Here is a 14900-nt window from a genome sequence, read left to right as displayed (position 1 = left end):
CCCGTCCATGATCTAAGATAAGACAAACCTGAAGGTTAGGGCATCAAGGTTCTTCACCCTAAAGCTGAAAAACCAAAAGGAAGGGGTATTTTCACCTAGGGATTATGCCCAAAGACACGGATGCTTAGTTAGATTTGTATAGCAAGCTCTTCAAGAACTAAAGACTTCAGATCGGATGAACTAAAGGCTTTAAGATTAAGAACCAGAGCACGATTGGATAGCCCAAGTGGTGGGCTTATCCTCTCTTGTCCCGGGACACCGGGTTCGACTCTGGCTCACTCGAGAATTATTAGAACATATACTAATTTGTAAGGCAAATAAGCCCGCATTGTAAAAAAAAAAAAAAAAACACCAAGACACGGATACCCCTGCAGGTCACTCTTTTGAGGATCTTTAGATTGTATGAACCAACTTTTGCAATTTCTCTATATTTTGGAACAGCTTCTATACCTATAACATAGCACGACAACACTTGCAAGTGGTCGAATGATACTCAGATCACTGGAAACACTAGCTGACTAGCATATGCTAGTTTGTCCGAATGGCTATAACTTCAGTTCTGATTCTAAGGACTTGGCGTTAAAACTCCGTTAAACCGCAACTGCAACTTTGCAGTAATTAATCTGGGCGAAGCAGGGGGTAGCACAAAAAAGTGAAATTAGGAATGACATTAAAGGGAAGTATTCGTATGACCCATTTCAGATACTATACTTACTCCAAATAGTAGCACGGAAAGGAACGCCAGTAATACATCACAAGTCGATAGATGTAAACATATAAAACAAAGATTACTATTAATGCACATGGCAAATTAAGATAATCACCTGAAGAGTGAAGAATCTCTGCAGCAGCAAGCAGTTCCACAGCAAGAACACAGGGTGGATACTAAACATAATTTTGCAGTTTGCAACAGCAGGGAAAACAATGACTTGGACCCCTCTGGTTCACAACTTAATCCCTAGAATCTCAAATAGAGGTCATACACATGGGAAAGGCTGCAGATACGTAGACAAATATGACAAAAGACATTCATAGAGTACAATCAACAGCCAGTAAAGAACATTTGTAGGTCATAACAGGACGGCTGAGTTTTATTTATTTTTGCCTACTGATGCCTAAAGTAAACTAATGAGGTAATATTATGGGCATGAGCAGAGACTAGTTCTGGAAAGCTTATGAGTTCTGCGGCAAAAACCAGGTTTTGGGAGAAAAATCAATAAATTAATCAATGTCTAATGGAATTACATGTTACAAGAAATTACAAAATACAATTGCACAGATTTGAATAATTACAGTATCATGGGCTTGAATGCTGGAAGGCCACTACAATTAGGAAGGGCTAATTGCATATGACCACTAACAGTCACGAATCCTACCCACAATAGCTGAGGAGCTGCAGTAACCTGACGTAATCATGTTGAATGCGAGCACTTACGACAGAGATAGCTGCTTTCTTCCTGAGCTTACCTCCAATCAAGTCAGTACAACTGGTTCTGTTTGTTGTCTCTTTTAAGTTGAACCTTTAACTTCTTACCACCTAACTGGAAACCATTCATCGTACTAATGGCAGATTGCGCAGCTGCTGGTGAGTCATAACTTACAAATCCTGCTATGAAAGGCTAGTTAGATGAAAAATAATATATACTCCAAACTCAAATCCTAAGATATAAAACTTCATACCAAAACATTTGCTCACTCCGGTTGCTTTGTCAACAAAAACTTTGGCACTTAAGACCCTACCAAATGCCTGGAATGCACTAGCCAGCTCTTGGTCACCAAACTCTTGAGGAATATGATAGATAAATAAATTAGCACCAGGTGGACCTGTATTTACAAAATAAGATTCATCAATTAGATATGGGTAAAAATACATAAATATAATATCATTAACAAGAGACTAGTAACACAACCTTCTAGTTGACCTCCTGAACTGGTGGTGACAATAGGGACACTTGATGATGCTGCCAAATAATTGTTTGCAGCGGGTGGTATAGGACCCTGAGGACCACTTAAGGGCCTGTTACTCATTATTCCCCCAGAGTATGCTAAAGGATATTGAACTCCGGTCACTGCTGGATAAGCAGAACCCAGATACCCTGCTCGTGGCATGGTATAATTTCTTGGGGCCATTCTAGGGGAGAATTCAGGTCTAGATCCACGCACTGCACTTCCTTGGTTGACTGATGATAGCATATTATTGAAAGAATTTCGATTTTGCAATGGTGGAAGGCGATGTGGCATTGGTCCATAAGTTCCAGGAGCCTACTAAGACAATAAATGTTCATCAAATTGCACTTCCTTTTTTATCGGGTATATCAATACAAGCACAACCAAGAAAGCAAAATGAACCCTGGGGCGCTGAAAAGAGTTACCATCTTGAAATGTATTTTGTCGTCTATGGAAGAGGACCAAGCAGCTATCATAGTATAGTGTATACTGTATCAGAACAGGACTTGGGGAAAAAGGAGGAATCACATATCTCACCTCTCCTCTTTGACTTGTTAAACCATTGTTTACTCCATTTTCTCAATTTTATTGCCCCTTTTACAAGATCAATAGTTACAAATCTTTCCCTAAGTTACAGAATATTTCCAGCAAACAATAAGCATATGTTTATTTGCAAGTACTGTAACTGGAGATCCTCTTCCAATGTATCAGTAAAAGGATTATTTATTATTGTAAAAATGTTAATCCATGTTAGTGTGGTACATTACACGAGTGAGATTATTTACTGTCTGGACTATTGTGCCACTTATATTTTTGAACATGAGTATATTATAACACAGTAGTACAAATATTAACTCATATTTAGCACTCAGCACAATATTTAATCCATTCCCATATATTGGTCGAGAACGCGGTCCCACCTATTAAGCTTTTTTTTTTAATTCAATATTAGCTTTTCGACTTCTAATCCCCACCAAGTTATTCAAAACAATGCAGGATCATTTTTTAGAGGATTAATAATCATTTCCAGTGATTAATCCAAGCCAATAAATACTAAACCAAATGTGAAGACACCAAGGAAACAGACCTGGTATCCATAACCATTGTACGGGGACATATATCCCATTGGCATGGCTCCAAATAATGATTGATGCTGTGGAGAGTCGGAGTTCACCATATTGAGAGGCTGTGACTGAGCCTTCTGAGCCCTCCGAGCTAATCTTTCCTTCTCAGTATCTGCCCACTTGACAACTAAAGGAACAGTTGAACCCTAATATACACAAGTGACAACAATGAGTTAATCATCTCCTCACTTAGTCAAAACAATTGATTAAAAGACAATAATAAAAATAAACAATTGATTAAAAGACACTCGTGGCAAACCTCCATTCTGTGATTCCCATTTAGGGCCGCTATGGCTGCAAGTGCTTGTTCTTTTGTCTCATATTTCAGAAAAGCACAGCCTGTATTAATATAATAGATATCCGGTCAAAACTTTAGAAGCATTTAGAAACAATCAGGTAATAAGATAAGTGATGAAGTTAAGGCTGTAAAATACATATTATTATCATTACAATATTTAAAGACATGCTTTGAAGAAATAAAAGAGCACCTTTGTTTGTCTGCTGAGAACCTCGCAAAATTTGCAAGTCTTTAATGTCCCCATATTGCGAAAACAAGTCAGAAACTTCAACCTCCGTCACATTTTTTGGAAGCATACCAACAAAGAGCTTGTGTTCTGGTTAGAGAAAAACACTAAATTTTTGAAGTATCTAATCAAACAATAAATGAATGTTGAAAATAAAAATGAGGTTGCAAATTATGATATACCTAATCTTTCCAACTCTCCATCTGCATACTTCACTTGAAGTGGGCTAGATGCCTGTAAAACACATAAAATATGTCCTTTACTCAAAGAAATTTGAAAGTGAGTAGAGTATTGAAATGTTTAAACTCATTATAATGGGTTACTGAAAGTTGTGTGGCACTTAAACAGGCTTGTGATTATGCTAAAGACCTATTCATTGCTTATCCACATATATTACAAGTTTATCTGGTGATATGTTCTTTTGAGGTCCCATTTGGTAGGCTGTTGCAGACAGCAGAAGCGATTTTTTGCTGAAAATTCAGGTAAAAGTTGTTTGATAAATTTGTACGCAGCTTTTCGGCATAACAATTTTTTTAGAGAAAGCATGTCCCCAAGCATTTGAAAAATAGCTGCTTTTCAACTTTTGCGAGAAGCTGTGACAGATTTAAATATCAAAATTCACCAAAAATATTATTTTTCACATTATACCTCAAAACGTGCAAATATAAAAAATATTACCAAACAGTAATCTGAAACAGCACAACATTTTTGAACAACACTCCCAAACAGACCCTTACTTATCACCCCCCCTCTGCTAACATGTCATGAGGATTATCAAATGGTAAAAGTCCATACATTGCCTTGAGGCCCTTGACAAAGCAAAACATAAATTCAAATTCTCCTCATCATCCAAGCCCCTAGACACACCCAACAGTAGTGACTAGATCCTCCCAGATTTAAACAGAAATTTACAAAATCTTTATGTTTAGAATTAGAGTATCCAGTTTTAATGCGTCCACAGATCCAGAGGAATGGATAGTCCATGTGAAAACATTTTCTAGACTTAAAGATGAGTGCTAATCTCATTATTACATTTTTTTATACTAGTTGTTCCAAAAAAACATTAACTAAAAATATTAATCTACGCAACATCAAGATATGTTATCTTACTATGTAAAAAAAATTGTGCTGCTCTAGTAAGTGATTTTACTAGAAAAGTCAGCTCAAAAGCAAGTTCATATTGGCTGAAGCATTCCGACATTACTTTCAGGCGAAAAACTAACAGTAACATGTTTAATTTTCAGCAAATGAACATATTTTTGAAAATCAATGTGCTGTAAACTATCAAGCAAACTTGTTCAACCATCGATAAAATATGATCTTCTAGGCACTTAAACATCTTACAACTTAAGTTGCTCTACTTCAATTAAGTTTCAATCAAGAAGTCATTGTCAAATGTGGAAAATTGGAAACCAAGCCTCTTGTAGGTTATTTAACAACATTGTCATAAAAACAGCAAATATCACGATAAAGCACTTCAGGTTGAACTGGAAATTACTGTAGATGTACACAATGAGAAATTGAAGACTTTACTTATTTTCAATCAGAACAAATACTATATCCAAATGGACTTAGAAATTTTATACAATTTGTTTAATTGATTGCTCAAGTCAGCACTTTCTAATACTCTGAGAAATTCAACTTAACAAGTCAATCCAGTCCAAACCTAACTACATTCCGCTATTTTAAGTTCCTAAATCACTATTTAACTTAAAACACATTTCCAATTAAACTCTAGTACCGCAATTCAACAAAAAAAACATAATTAAGATCCGAAAGCAACTTACGCCAGGCAGCGTTTTCTTATTATGCAAAGCATTCACCGCCTTGTCAGCCTCTTCTCTAGACGGACATATCAGAAAACAACACCCTGTCAAACACAAAGTACCGATACAAAACACAATTAAACTAACTAAAAAATCATAATCAGCACAACTAAGACCACTAATTCGTTACATTACAGTCCAAATCCACAAAATCAAACTCAATAACTCCAAACAAACATGCTAATCACCTCGAGAAGCTCGCGTGATTTTGTCTTTGATGATGTTGACCTGGTCAACGAGAGCAACTTGTTCAAACAATTCAACAAGCTGCGTCTCCGTCATTTGCTTAGGGACTTGGCCTACGAACAGCTTCACGCTCTCCTCGCTGTCTCTCCTCTCCTCCGCCATTGCTGATATATGTATGTATGTATGTATAGGCTGCAAGTATAGCTGTGTTTAAAGCTCTGTGTTGATCGGCTCAGCTTTCTCTCTCTAGAACAGGGAGCAGCTTTCTCTCTCTAAAACTACTATGTTGAGTTTATTGTTTCTGGAAAAGGAAAAATAAATTGAAAATTGACGCACTATTTGGGGGAAAGTGGGGCTTCTTTTAATGCTCTGTGTTTTAATTTATTTTTGTAGTACATTGTTAATGGGGGAGAACAAATGCCAGTGTTTCTTGGGTTTATTACGAAACTGCCATTGGGTTAAGCAACTGCTCAGCACTTTCTTGCTAGTTGGAAGTTGCAACGGAGAACGGAATCGACAAGACACGCTTACGTAATCCTGGGGGACGTTTTTATCCTTTTAAATGTCCAACTCGTCCTTATACCAAAGCGAAAACTTTGGTGGGACCGGCTTTCATTCCGCTTTGCTTATATTTTTTTATCGACAATTCGAAGTTTGAACTAAATTAAATTAAATTGGACCTCCAAAATATTATTCCCACAACAATCAACGTAGACATAAAGCATGTTTGACGGACTAATATTTCAGGATTCCGATTTTAAAATTAAAATTTTAATTTGTGTTAACATTCGTTGAATTCGATAAATTCCGATCCGAAACTCGTTGAATCAGAATCATGTCTCGATTTTCGAGTCCGGATGGGTCTGAATCTTATAAAAAAAAATTGAATTTTGATTTGGATATTGAAAAACCCAGTCCGAGTTACCCTCTATAATCTAACGATGTTAAATTAAAGGACTTCAAATATGTTGATTATAATGGTTGTTTAAATTGCACATACAAGACATTACTCTCTCTGTCCCAAAATAAGTGTTATTTTGATTTTTTATACGTAATTTGGGATGCAAAAAAAATCATATTTCTACATATTATTTTTTAAATTTTCTTTTTTTGAATAAAAGTTTAACATCTATATTTTTGTTTAGAAAAATAAAATTTGAAAAATAATGTGGAGAAGTATGCTTTTCTTGCACCTTAAATTACGTGCCGAAAGTCAAAACGACACTTATTTTGGGACAGAGGAGTATATAAAATTTGCTTAAACCGTAAACACATTTTGTTTTGATAGTGTTGAACATATTGATTGACCATATTTAAATATAACATATTATTATTATTTCAAGTTATTATAAATAAAATGAAATATTTTAATATGCTAATTGGTGATGTGACATTTGCTACATAATTGTAGTGGTTTGACAAAATAGACCTGCACAAGAATTTGGTTAAAATTATAGGCAAGAGGAAAATGTGATTAGAGTATGATATTCTCATGACATTTTTTATAAAAATGTTTTTCGGTATACCGAATATTTTTTGGTTGGGAATCTTTTTTATGGTTGAAGTTGTTGTAAGTTAATATCTATTTAATCATAAACATATTGAATATATTATTTAGGTGCACACGTGACATGTGTTTATAAACATTATCTAAGATTAAATCTAAAAAATTTAATTGCGTCGGGTCCTCCACAGACTTGAACAGTGATGTTAGTTATCAGCATAAAATATGATTTATAACAGAATAGTTGTGACTAATAAGAATGACCCTAATTCTTAATCACAAAAATGTTTAGATTACTAATACGAAACTTAATTATTTCAAGTAGAATTCTTGATATCAGTCACAATTTTATGGAAAACATGATACTTGAGAATTTTGACAACATAGTCTCACAATAAAAGCGTCAACTGTTAAGTTGTTCGTTTTGTGTCTAATGAATTGGCTTTTCAAAAAAAAAAAAAAAAAACTGAAAAGAACAATGTTGAATATTGCAGAGTACATCTGCGAGATGAAGACACAATAGCAGCTTACCAACTTTATCATTAACAGGTGTAATGCCTAAACCAAATCATAATTCACTTTAAATGCTGTCTGCTACACTGATAGTCGACATAACTCAGAAAATGATCAGCATATAATATAAGTAGCCCCCCGAGAATCCGAGTTTCTTACAGGCTTTGCTGGTGTCAGTTTGTTATTAATAATGGAAACACATCAGTTCACGCAGGCCACAGCTTGCACCGGTCCTCAAATGCAAAATACTGGTAAATTTGTAGTTAAAAAGGGGCATTCCGAGAATCGAACTCGGGACCTCTCGCACCCAAAGCGAGAATCATACCACTAGACCAAATGCCCATATGATGAGTCATATTAAACATTGAGAATAGTTTCAAATATAAAGTGCCGGTTTTGTAGAGCAAATTAATAATAGAGCGTTTGGCTAGGCCACTAACTTTGTTATTTGAAATTCAGAATTATATAATTGTAAACAATATATTATAAGTTTTATAATTTTGAATACATATTTAGTAAATTAGTTTTTAAAATTATAAGAGTAAATGACAAAGTGGTGGCTGTAGTTTTCCAAATTTTACAAAATATTGGCTGAACTTCAAAAACTACAAAATGGTGGCCGAAGTTTACTTCCGTCTTTTAATAAGGTGGCTGCCGTTAAATTATCGTTAACGGACTTAACGGAACCATGAATAAAATGAATTTTTGATAAAAATTATTTGTCATGAGCGGGGAAATTACCATAGTACCCTTTAACATTCCCCTCTCTCCTTCATCTTCCTCTTTCTGTCAGCTAGACGGCTCGGCGGCGGCACCGTTCCTGTCCCCTCCTCTCCCTCCGACCTTTGTCCAGCTCAATCCCGTGCTTTCTACAGCCTCTAATCTTCTCTCCAAAAACAGTGTTAAAAAATCTCACTCATCAGGTAGTTTCACATGTTTTTTCGTCTTCTGCACACACAAACTCAAACCCAAACCTTTGTGTTCATCTTCCTCTTCTTTCCAGCTTCACCCCTCCGTTTCTCCCCCGCTTCTCCGCCGTCATCGAGCCGTCACCGATAGTTACGCCGTCGCGGCTCCCACCCTCCGTTGCCTACAATCAAGCCCTTGAATACTCCCCTCCATGTTCTAACTCAAACCTCAAATCAATTTCACGATCAATTAATTAGACATTAAAACCCCAATCTGTAGTTTCTGGAGGTGGTGTGGAGTTTTGGACGGCTGTGCCTGAATTTGTGTAGAAACCCGCTTTTACCCTTCTATTCTTTATTTTTGTTTGGACTTAACGGTTTAGATTAACGGACCTTGACGGCGGCCACCTTATTAAAAGACGGAGATAAAGTCCAGCCACCAGTTTGTAATTTTTGAACTCCGGCCAATATTTTGTAAAATTTGGAAAACTACAGCCACCACTTTGTCATTTACTCAAATTATAATAAAATTCTAAAATTTACAAACTTGTACTCCAGTATAAGAGACACTGTTACTTGAGTACTAACAAGTGATATATTTTTCTTTTGTCCATCCACTAGAGCTAAAAGTGAACTCCCAGGATCCTCCCAAATCCCAATAGGGTCTTACAGATCATGTTGCATAATTCACTTGTCTTCCAACTGGTCAAGAATTTGTTGTCACAAATGTGTGAACTGCTCCGATAAAAACAGGGCTTTGCGTTGATCCAAAAGGTCATATGATTCGAACCACACCCGCTCCAGACAGCTCACCGAATACCTGCCCTGAATCCCTCCTTATCAAGGCTGGTTCGTTAGTCTTAAATTAAGCAGTGTGTAGCAAGTAGCAACTACCAAAGCCTTCTGATATGGAGTACTAATATCGGTAGTTTATTGTTTGATATTTTCTTGAATAGATTTTGTGTTTTAATTTGACCCTTTATGCCTCGCCCATTTTGTTGACACCTGACAAATAATTGTTATAACATACTTATCCGTGCATATTAACAACGTCGGGTAAGACTTGATTTCTCATGTAAATAACCGCAGAAGATACAACATCAGTAACTTGGCCAGAAACATTAGTCCCTCACCAGTAAGCTAATAAATAGTGTATGAGGAGATAAACTGTGTATGAAGCAAATTTGCATATCAAAACATAAAAAATGTGATTTATGTGAGAACTCAGCATTAGTGAGAAAAAAAAAGGAAAAAGAAAAAAGAAATAAACTTTGCTCATCTCAGCTTCTAACCAAAGTCAATATTTTATCAATAAGCTCAATCCTAATCCCTAATTTGCTTCTCTACACCTTTTACTTTTAGGTTGGTACCTTAAACTGAAGGAAGGATTACAAAAATTGCTCTCTTCTAGAACACAAATTAATTCCAGCAGAAAGATGCTCAAGAGCAGATCCAGGTCTGTAATAGTCCCTCATTCTGTTCTTATTTATCAATATGTGTGTGTTTTCTGTATATGATTATAATTTGTGTTCTCTTAGTATGTTTGGGTGTTCTTTCATTTTACGACGAATGATACGTGTTTATGACTAATAATTGGCCTGAAAATGAGATTATGATATAATGAAAGGGGATTCTGTGGCTTAGAGTAAAAAGAAGAAATTCATCTTAGGTGTAAATCTTAAGTAGGCATGATGTGCTACATTTTAATTGCATCCTACATTTGCTGCTGTACTGCAGATGCATTTTTCTTTCCGGAACTCTGAATTCCCGAGGCTTCGACAGACGCTTCTCTGCACAAAGGTCTGTTACATTGTATTGCATATTGCGACTAAAATTATTTGTGATAGTAGCTTATCATTGTCCATACATGGACTAGATCTTAGCTAAATCCTACCCCAAATTATACAAGAATTAACTAAAAAGAGTTTCGTTATAACAAAATGTAGAAGGAAAAACACAATTTTGTTTTTTGGGTACACCTTGTCACGGAAAAAAGAAAAGTAAATTAGATAACAGTGATAGAGGTTATAATCGGTCTATTTGTTTACAATGAAGCAAGCTTGAAGGCAAGGTGGCTCTGATTACTGGAGCAGCAAGTGGCATTGGGAAAGAAACTGCAACCCGGTTTATCTCCCAAGGAGCCAAAGTTGTGATTGCTGATATTCAGCATCAATGTGGCATGGACCTAGCAACAGAACTTGGATCAAATGCCTCATTCTTCCCCTGCAATGTGACGAAAGAGTATGATATCTCCAATGCAGTTGACTATGTTGTCTCCAAATACAGACACTTGGACATTATGTACAATAATGCAGGTGTCGCATGCCACACTCCTCCTAGCATAATTGACCTAGATCTTGCAATGTTTGACCAAGTCATGGCAATTAACGTCAGAGGGATTTTAGCAGGGATCAAGCACGCTTCCCGTGTGATGATACCGCGTCAAAGTGGTTCCATCCTGTGCACGACAAGTGTCACTGGGCTAATGGGGGGTTTAGCGCCGCATACATATTCAGTATCAAAGTCATCAGTGATAGGAATGGTGAAATCTGTTGCATCAGAGTTGTGCAAACATGGGATCCGAATTAATTGCATATCACCATTTGCAATTCCAACCGCATTTTCCATTGAAGACATGAGCCGGTTCTTTCCAGGAGTGGAAACACAAAGGCTCATTGAAATGATTCATAATGCAGGTGCACTAAAGGGAGCAAAATGTGAGCCGGTTGATGTAGCCAATGCTGCACTCTATCTTGCATCCGATGATGCCAAGTACGTTACTGGGCATAATCTTGTAGTAGATGGCGGTTTTACATCCTTCAAGGCTTTGGAGTTTCCAGCACCAGGTCAATTACAATAAGAATGCAAGTTGTACACTGACTTATTGTACTACTAGTTTATTAGAATTTCTGTTTTGTCATCTCTATCTAGAGCATTAATCATGTACATTATAGTAGCCTTCTTACACCAACATCTTAAACTCTTCCTTCAGTAAGTTACATATTTTTCACTCTGTCCTGAAATTCCCTCCTCTTATAGCAGCAGGAGATGATGGGACTGTGCTGATACTTGTTACATAATACTTGTGACCATAGGTAGCAACATCTTTCAAATCATATAACGCTCTTGATAGAATTTTTCTGCTCTTTTTATTTGTTCTCCAGAAGTCATCTCAAGTGAGACATCTCACAAGAAAAGAGAGTGAAATTAAGTGGCCTTTTAATGTTTGTTGAAGAGTATAAGATCTTGTTAGAGTCTTCCTCTAACACCTTAAGGTTTTAGATGGAGGTGAGTAATTCATCAACTAATTGCGTCGTGGCTGAAATATTGTGGAAGTATCCATAGTTTTTCTGGTTAAAGACTATTTTGGTGAATAGTTCTGCAATTCCTTAGTCTTTCTGGTAAGAATCCGAGACATTTTGGTGAATAGTTCTCCAACTAATTGCATCGTGGCTGATATGTTGTAAAGGTATGATATCCATAGTCTTTCTGGTAAAGAATCTATTCTGGTGAATAATTCTTTAACTTATGCCTCATGGCTGAAATATTGTAGAACAACAGAACGACTGCTGAGGTCCACTTACTCCAAAAAAAAAAGGAGAGGAAATATTAAAAGTGTCGGATAAATTAGACTCAATTAGTTCAAGACTTGTTAATTGCACCACGTTTTTCAAATCCTTCCACAGTACCACCCAGGGGCCAGGAGACACTGGTGAATGGTGATGCTTTTACCAGATGGACTTGTTGGTTGCTGGTGTTGATTAATTATCCCAATACATACCAAAGACTACTTTGAAGTGAACGTACGGATGGAGTAACAAAACACATTTAAATTAAGCTTGAAATAATATAAAGTTTAATCCCTTATTCTCCATTCAAACCAAAAGTAAAAAACATAATAAAAATCAAACAAGGTTGTTGATATCATTGGCCACGTTCTGAGCATCCATAGCAGCTCCATACAAGCCTCTTCTTGCCAGTCCCACACAGTACAATCCCTTCTCTCCCTTCCAGTGGTTCGGAAATTCAGGTTTTGGAAGCCCGTCATCGTTGAGAAGATATTCATCTCCCTGTCTCATCATATACCCAAGTAAAAGTTGATCACCATATGAATTTATGCATTATCAAGTTCACAATGAGATTGTGAAAGTTTTAGTTTTACCTTGAGCCACGCCTTGGTGGATCTGGTGAAGCCAGTTGCAAAAATGATAGAATCAAATGGGTAGGACCTGCCATCCTCAAATATCACTTCAGTCTCACCTATGCTTCTCAATCCAGGCAAAACCTGCAAACAATCGAGAATCATAACTCTAAATATTTCTTGAATCTACATCAACTGTATACACAATATGAGTTATACCTGAATCTCACCAGACTTGATTTTGCTGCATGTCCCGACATCGATAACAGGAAACTTACCATACTTAACTTTTAATGAAAAGGGTCCTTCTTGCGGCCTGCAGATTCCATACTTGCTTAAATCTCCGTACTTTATCTTGCTAAGCAACACCATCAAGGAGTCGACTATGTAATACGGAAAGTAGTTCAGTAACTTTAGCCCCCAGTACACCATTCCTCTTGACAGAACATGTACCTATACATTTTCAAGTTACTTCTCATGCAATAAGTACTTTTAAGCCAAACGGCCCCATAAATTGAGATAAACACTTATACTAAAATACAAGAAAGAAATTGGTTTACCGGACTTCTGACAACGATTGAAGCTTTAGCACCATGATTTGCAAGATCAAAAGCGATCTCCATGCCAGAATTTCCACTGCCAACAACCAGGACATGTTGATTTTCATAAATACCACCGGATTTATATTGAGTTGAATGTATCACATCCCCCGCAAACTTACTCAACCCTTCAACTTTGGGTATATAAGCATCACAAGTCACTCCAGTGGCCACAACCAAAAACCTGCTGATGTATTCCTCAAGCTCACCAGAAACACCGTTGGTAGCCTTAACATTCCACTTACCCAAGCTTTCATTGTAAAATGCGGACACAACTAGTCTTTGGTACAAAGGATTTATAGCAAAATGTGTGACATAATCATCTAAGTATTGCAAGAATTCCTTCTTGGGAACAAAAGTTGGAGATGATTTCGGAAAAGACATGAAAGGGAGTTGACAAAACTGTTTAGCCAGATGAAGATGGAGGCGATCATACGACTTGTGCTTCCATAAAGAAGCAAAACAATTTTCTCTTTCGAGAATCATGTAAGGGATTGATTGTGCTTTTAAACATGCTGCTGTTGCAAGCCCGGAAGGACCCGCACCTACTATGATTACAACGGTTTCTTTAACATCCATGAGAAAGTGATCAGTGAAAAGTTATAAGCATGCAAAATGAGGACATGAGTTGGATATTTATATTGGATTCGTCAGTGAAAACTCTCGGGTACACTTACTTTGTAATTCCGATACAATGTACTAGCTAGGAGTTCAGTAGTTCGCTTATAGTAGTGCGTGCAGGGTGGTTTTCTAAGAGTCCGCCAATCAACTCTTTAAATCTTGGAATGGCAACAGTATCATGACACGCGGTTTTTTTTTAGATAAAAATGTTAATATTTATTTAATGTATAATGATGAAAATAATATTTTTAAAAATAAAATTTTACAATATTTCAAATTGAAAGATACAAATTACTAAAAAGAATAAATAAATTGAGATTTAAGAACAATAATATTGGATATTAAGAGATATAATATAGCAATAATTTTTTTTCATAAAAATAAGGTATAATAATAATGTTAGATTTGTAATATAGAACTAATTTATTTTATATTATAAAATCAAGAGACATGAAACATTTAATTATTATATAAAATGATAATAATATATTTTCTTAAAATATAATCAGTTCTTTATAATCAATCCTTCAAAACACAACGTAAACAAATTTTGGATAATCAGTTATGGTCTAGCCAACCATTTTAACTAATAAATATACTAAAATATATTAAATCTTATATTATAACGGATTTACAATGATACTAATTAAATTAAACCAAAATTTTAAAATTATATAAACTTTGATTAAATATTCAAAAATTTGAAATTTATATAAAATTATGATCAAATAATCCAAAATTCTAATATTTATTTTAATTTGAAATAAATTTGGTTGTATAATGTATTAGTTTTCTTAAAATGTAAAATTAAATTGAATACAACTGTACCCCATTTTTTAAATTCTAATTCTATTTTTTTAAATGCATAAACCCATGCATGAACGAGGGATTCAGATATTGATCTCTCCGATAATAGCACAAAATTTCCGCAGAAAGATGTTCATGAACAAATATATAGGCCTGTTTGTTTGCCAGAAGTTCTGGCTTCTGCTTTTCTTAACCCGTTT

The 14900-nt window shown here is 35.8% G+C and overlaps 3 protein-coding genes and 1 non-coding gene across 5 annotated transcripts; 1 reads left to right on the top strand and 3 right to left on the bottom strand.

Moving 5' to 3' along the window:
* Window positions 1–1199: 1199 nt before the first annotated feature.
* LOC108219954 (RNA-binding protein BRN1) lies at window positions 1200–5966 on the bottom strand. Its single transcript, XM_017393557.2, has 9 exons — window positions 5610–5966; window positions 5383–5465; window positions 3778–3829; window positions 3560–3685; window positions 3331–3410; window positions 3035–3217; window positions 1911–2262; window positions 1681–1824; window positions 1200–1606 (listed from the first exon to the last, which is right to left on the bottom strand). The coding sequence occupies exons 1-9, from the start codon at window positions 5767–5769 to the stop codon at window positions 1479–1481; spliced, it is 1308 nt and encodes a 435-aa protein (XP_017249046.1). The 5' UTR covers window positions 5770–5966; the 3' UTR covers window positions 1200–1478.
* Window positions 5967–7894: 1928 nt separating this feature from the next.
* On the bottom strand, window positions 7895–7966 carry TRNAP-UGG (transfer RNA proline (anticodon UGG)). The gene has a single exon. It is a non-coding gene; the product is annotated as a tRNA-Pro (tRNA).
* Window positions 7967–9727: 1761 nt separating this feature from the next.
* On the top strand, window positions 9728–11545 carry LOC108220834 (short-chain dehydrogenase reductase 3a). 2 transcript variants are annotated; one of them, XM_064094799.1, is made up of 3 exons: window positions 9728–9988; window positions 10270–10332; window positions 10585–11545. In XM_064094799.1, exons 1-3 carry the CDS (start codon window positions 9969–9971, stop codon window positions 11390–11392), a joined length of 891 nt encoding a protein of 296 aa, XP_063950869.1. In that variant the 5' UTR covers window positions 9728–9968; the 3' UTR covers window positions 11393–11545. The 2 variants fall into 2 exon arrangements, with proteins under 2 accessions (XP_063950869.1, XP_017250188.1); XM_017394699.2 differs by having other exon boundaries at window positions 9730–9988; window positions 10588–11545.
* Window positions 11546–12398: 853 nt separating this feature from the next.
* Window positions 12399–13852, bottom strand: LOC108222612 (probable indole-3-pyruvate monooxygenase YUCCA10). The gene is made up of 4 exons (XM_017396508.2): window positions 13234–13852; window positions 12893–13126; window positions 12695–12817; window positions 12399–12602 (listed from the first exon to the last, which is right to left on the bottom strand). The coding sequence occupies exons 1-4, from the start codon at window positions 13849–13851 to the stop codon at window positions 12438–12440; spliced, it is 1140 nt and encodes a 379-aa protein (XP_017251997.1). The 5' UTR covers window position 13852; the 3' UTR covers window positions 12399–12437.
* Window positions 13853–14900: the final 1048 nt, after the last annotated feature.

This window comes from Daucus carota, chromosome 5 (genome assembly GCF_001625215.2).
Source record: "Daucus carota subsp. sativus chromosome 5, DH1 v3.0, whole genome shotgun sequence".
In the NCBI taxonomy this organism is placed as follows: domain Eukaryota; kingdom Viridiplantae; phylum Streptophyta; class Magnoliopsida; order Apiales; family Apiaceae; genus Daucus; species Daucus carota.
This window is presented reverse-complemented; position numbering and strand designations above follow the sequence as displayed.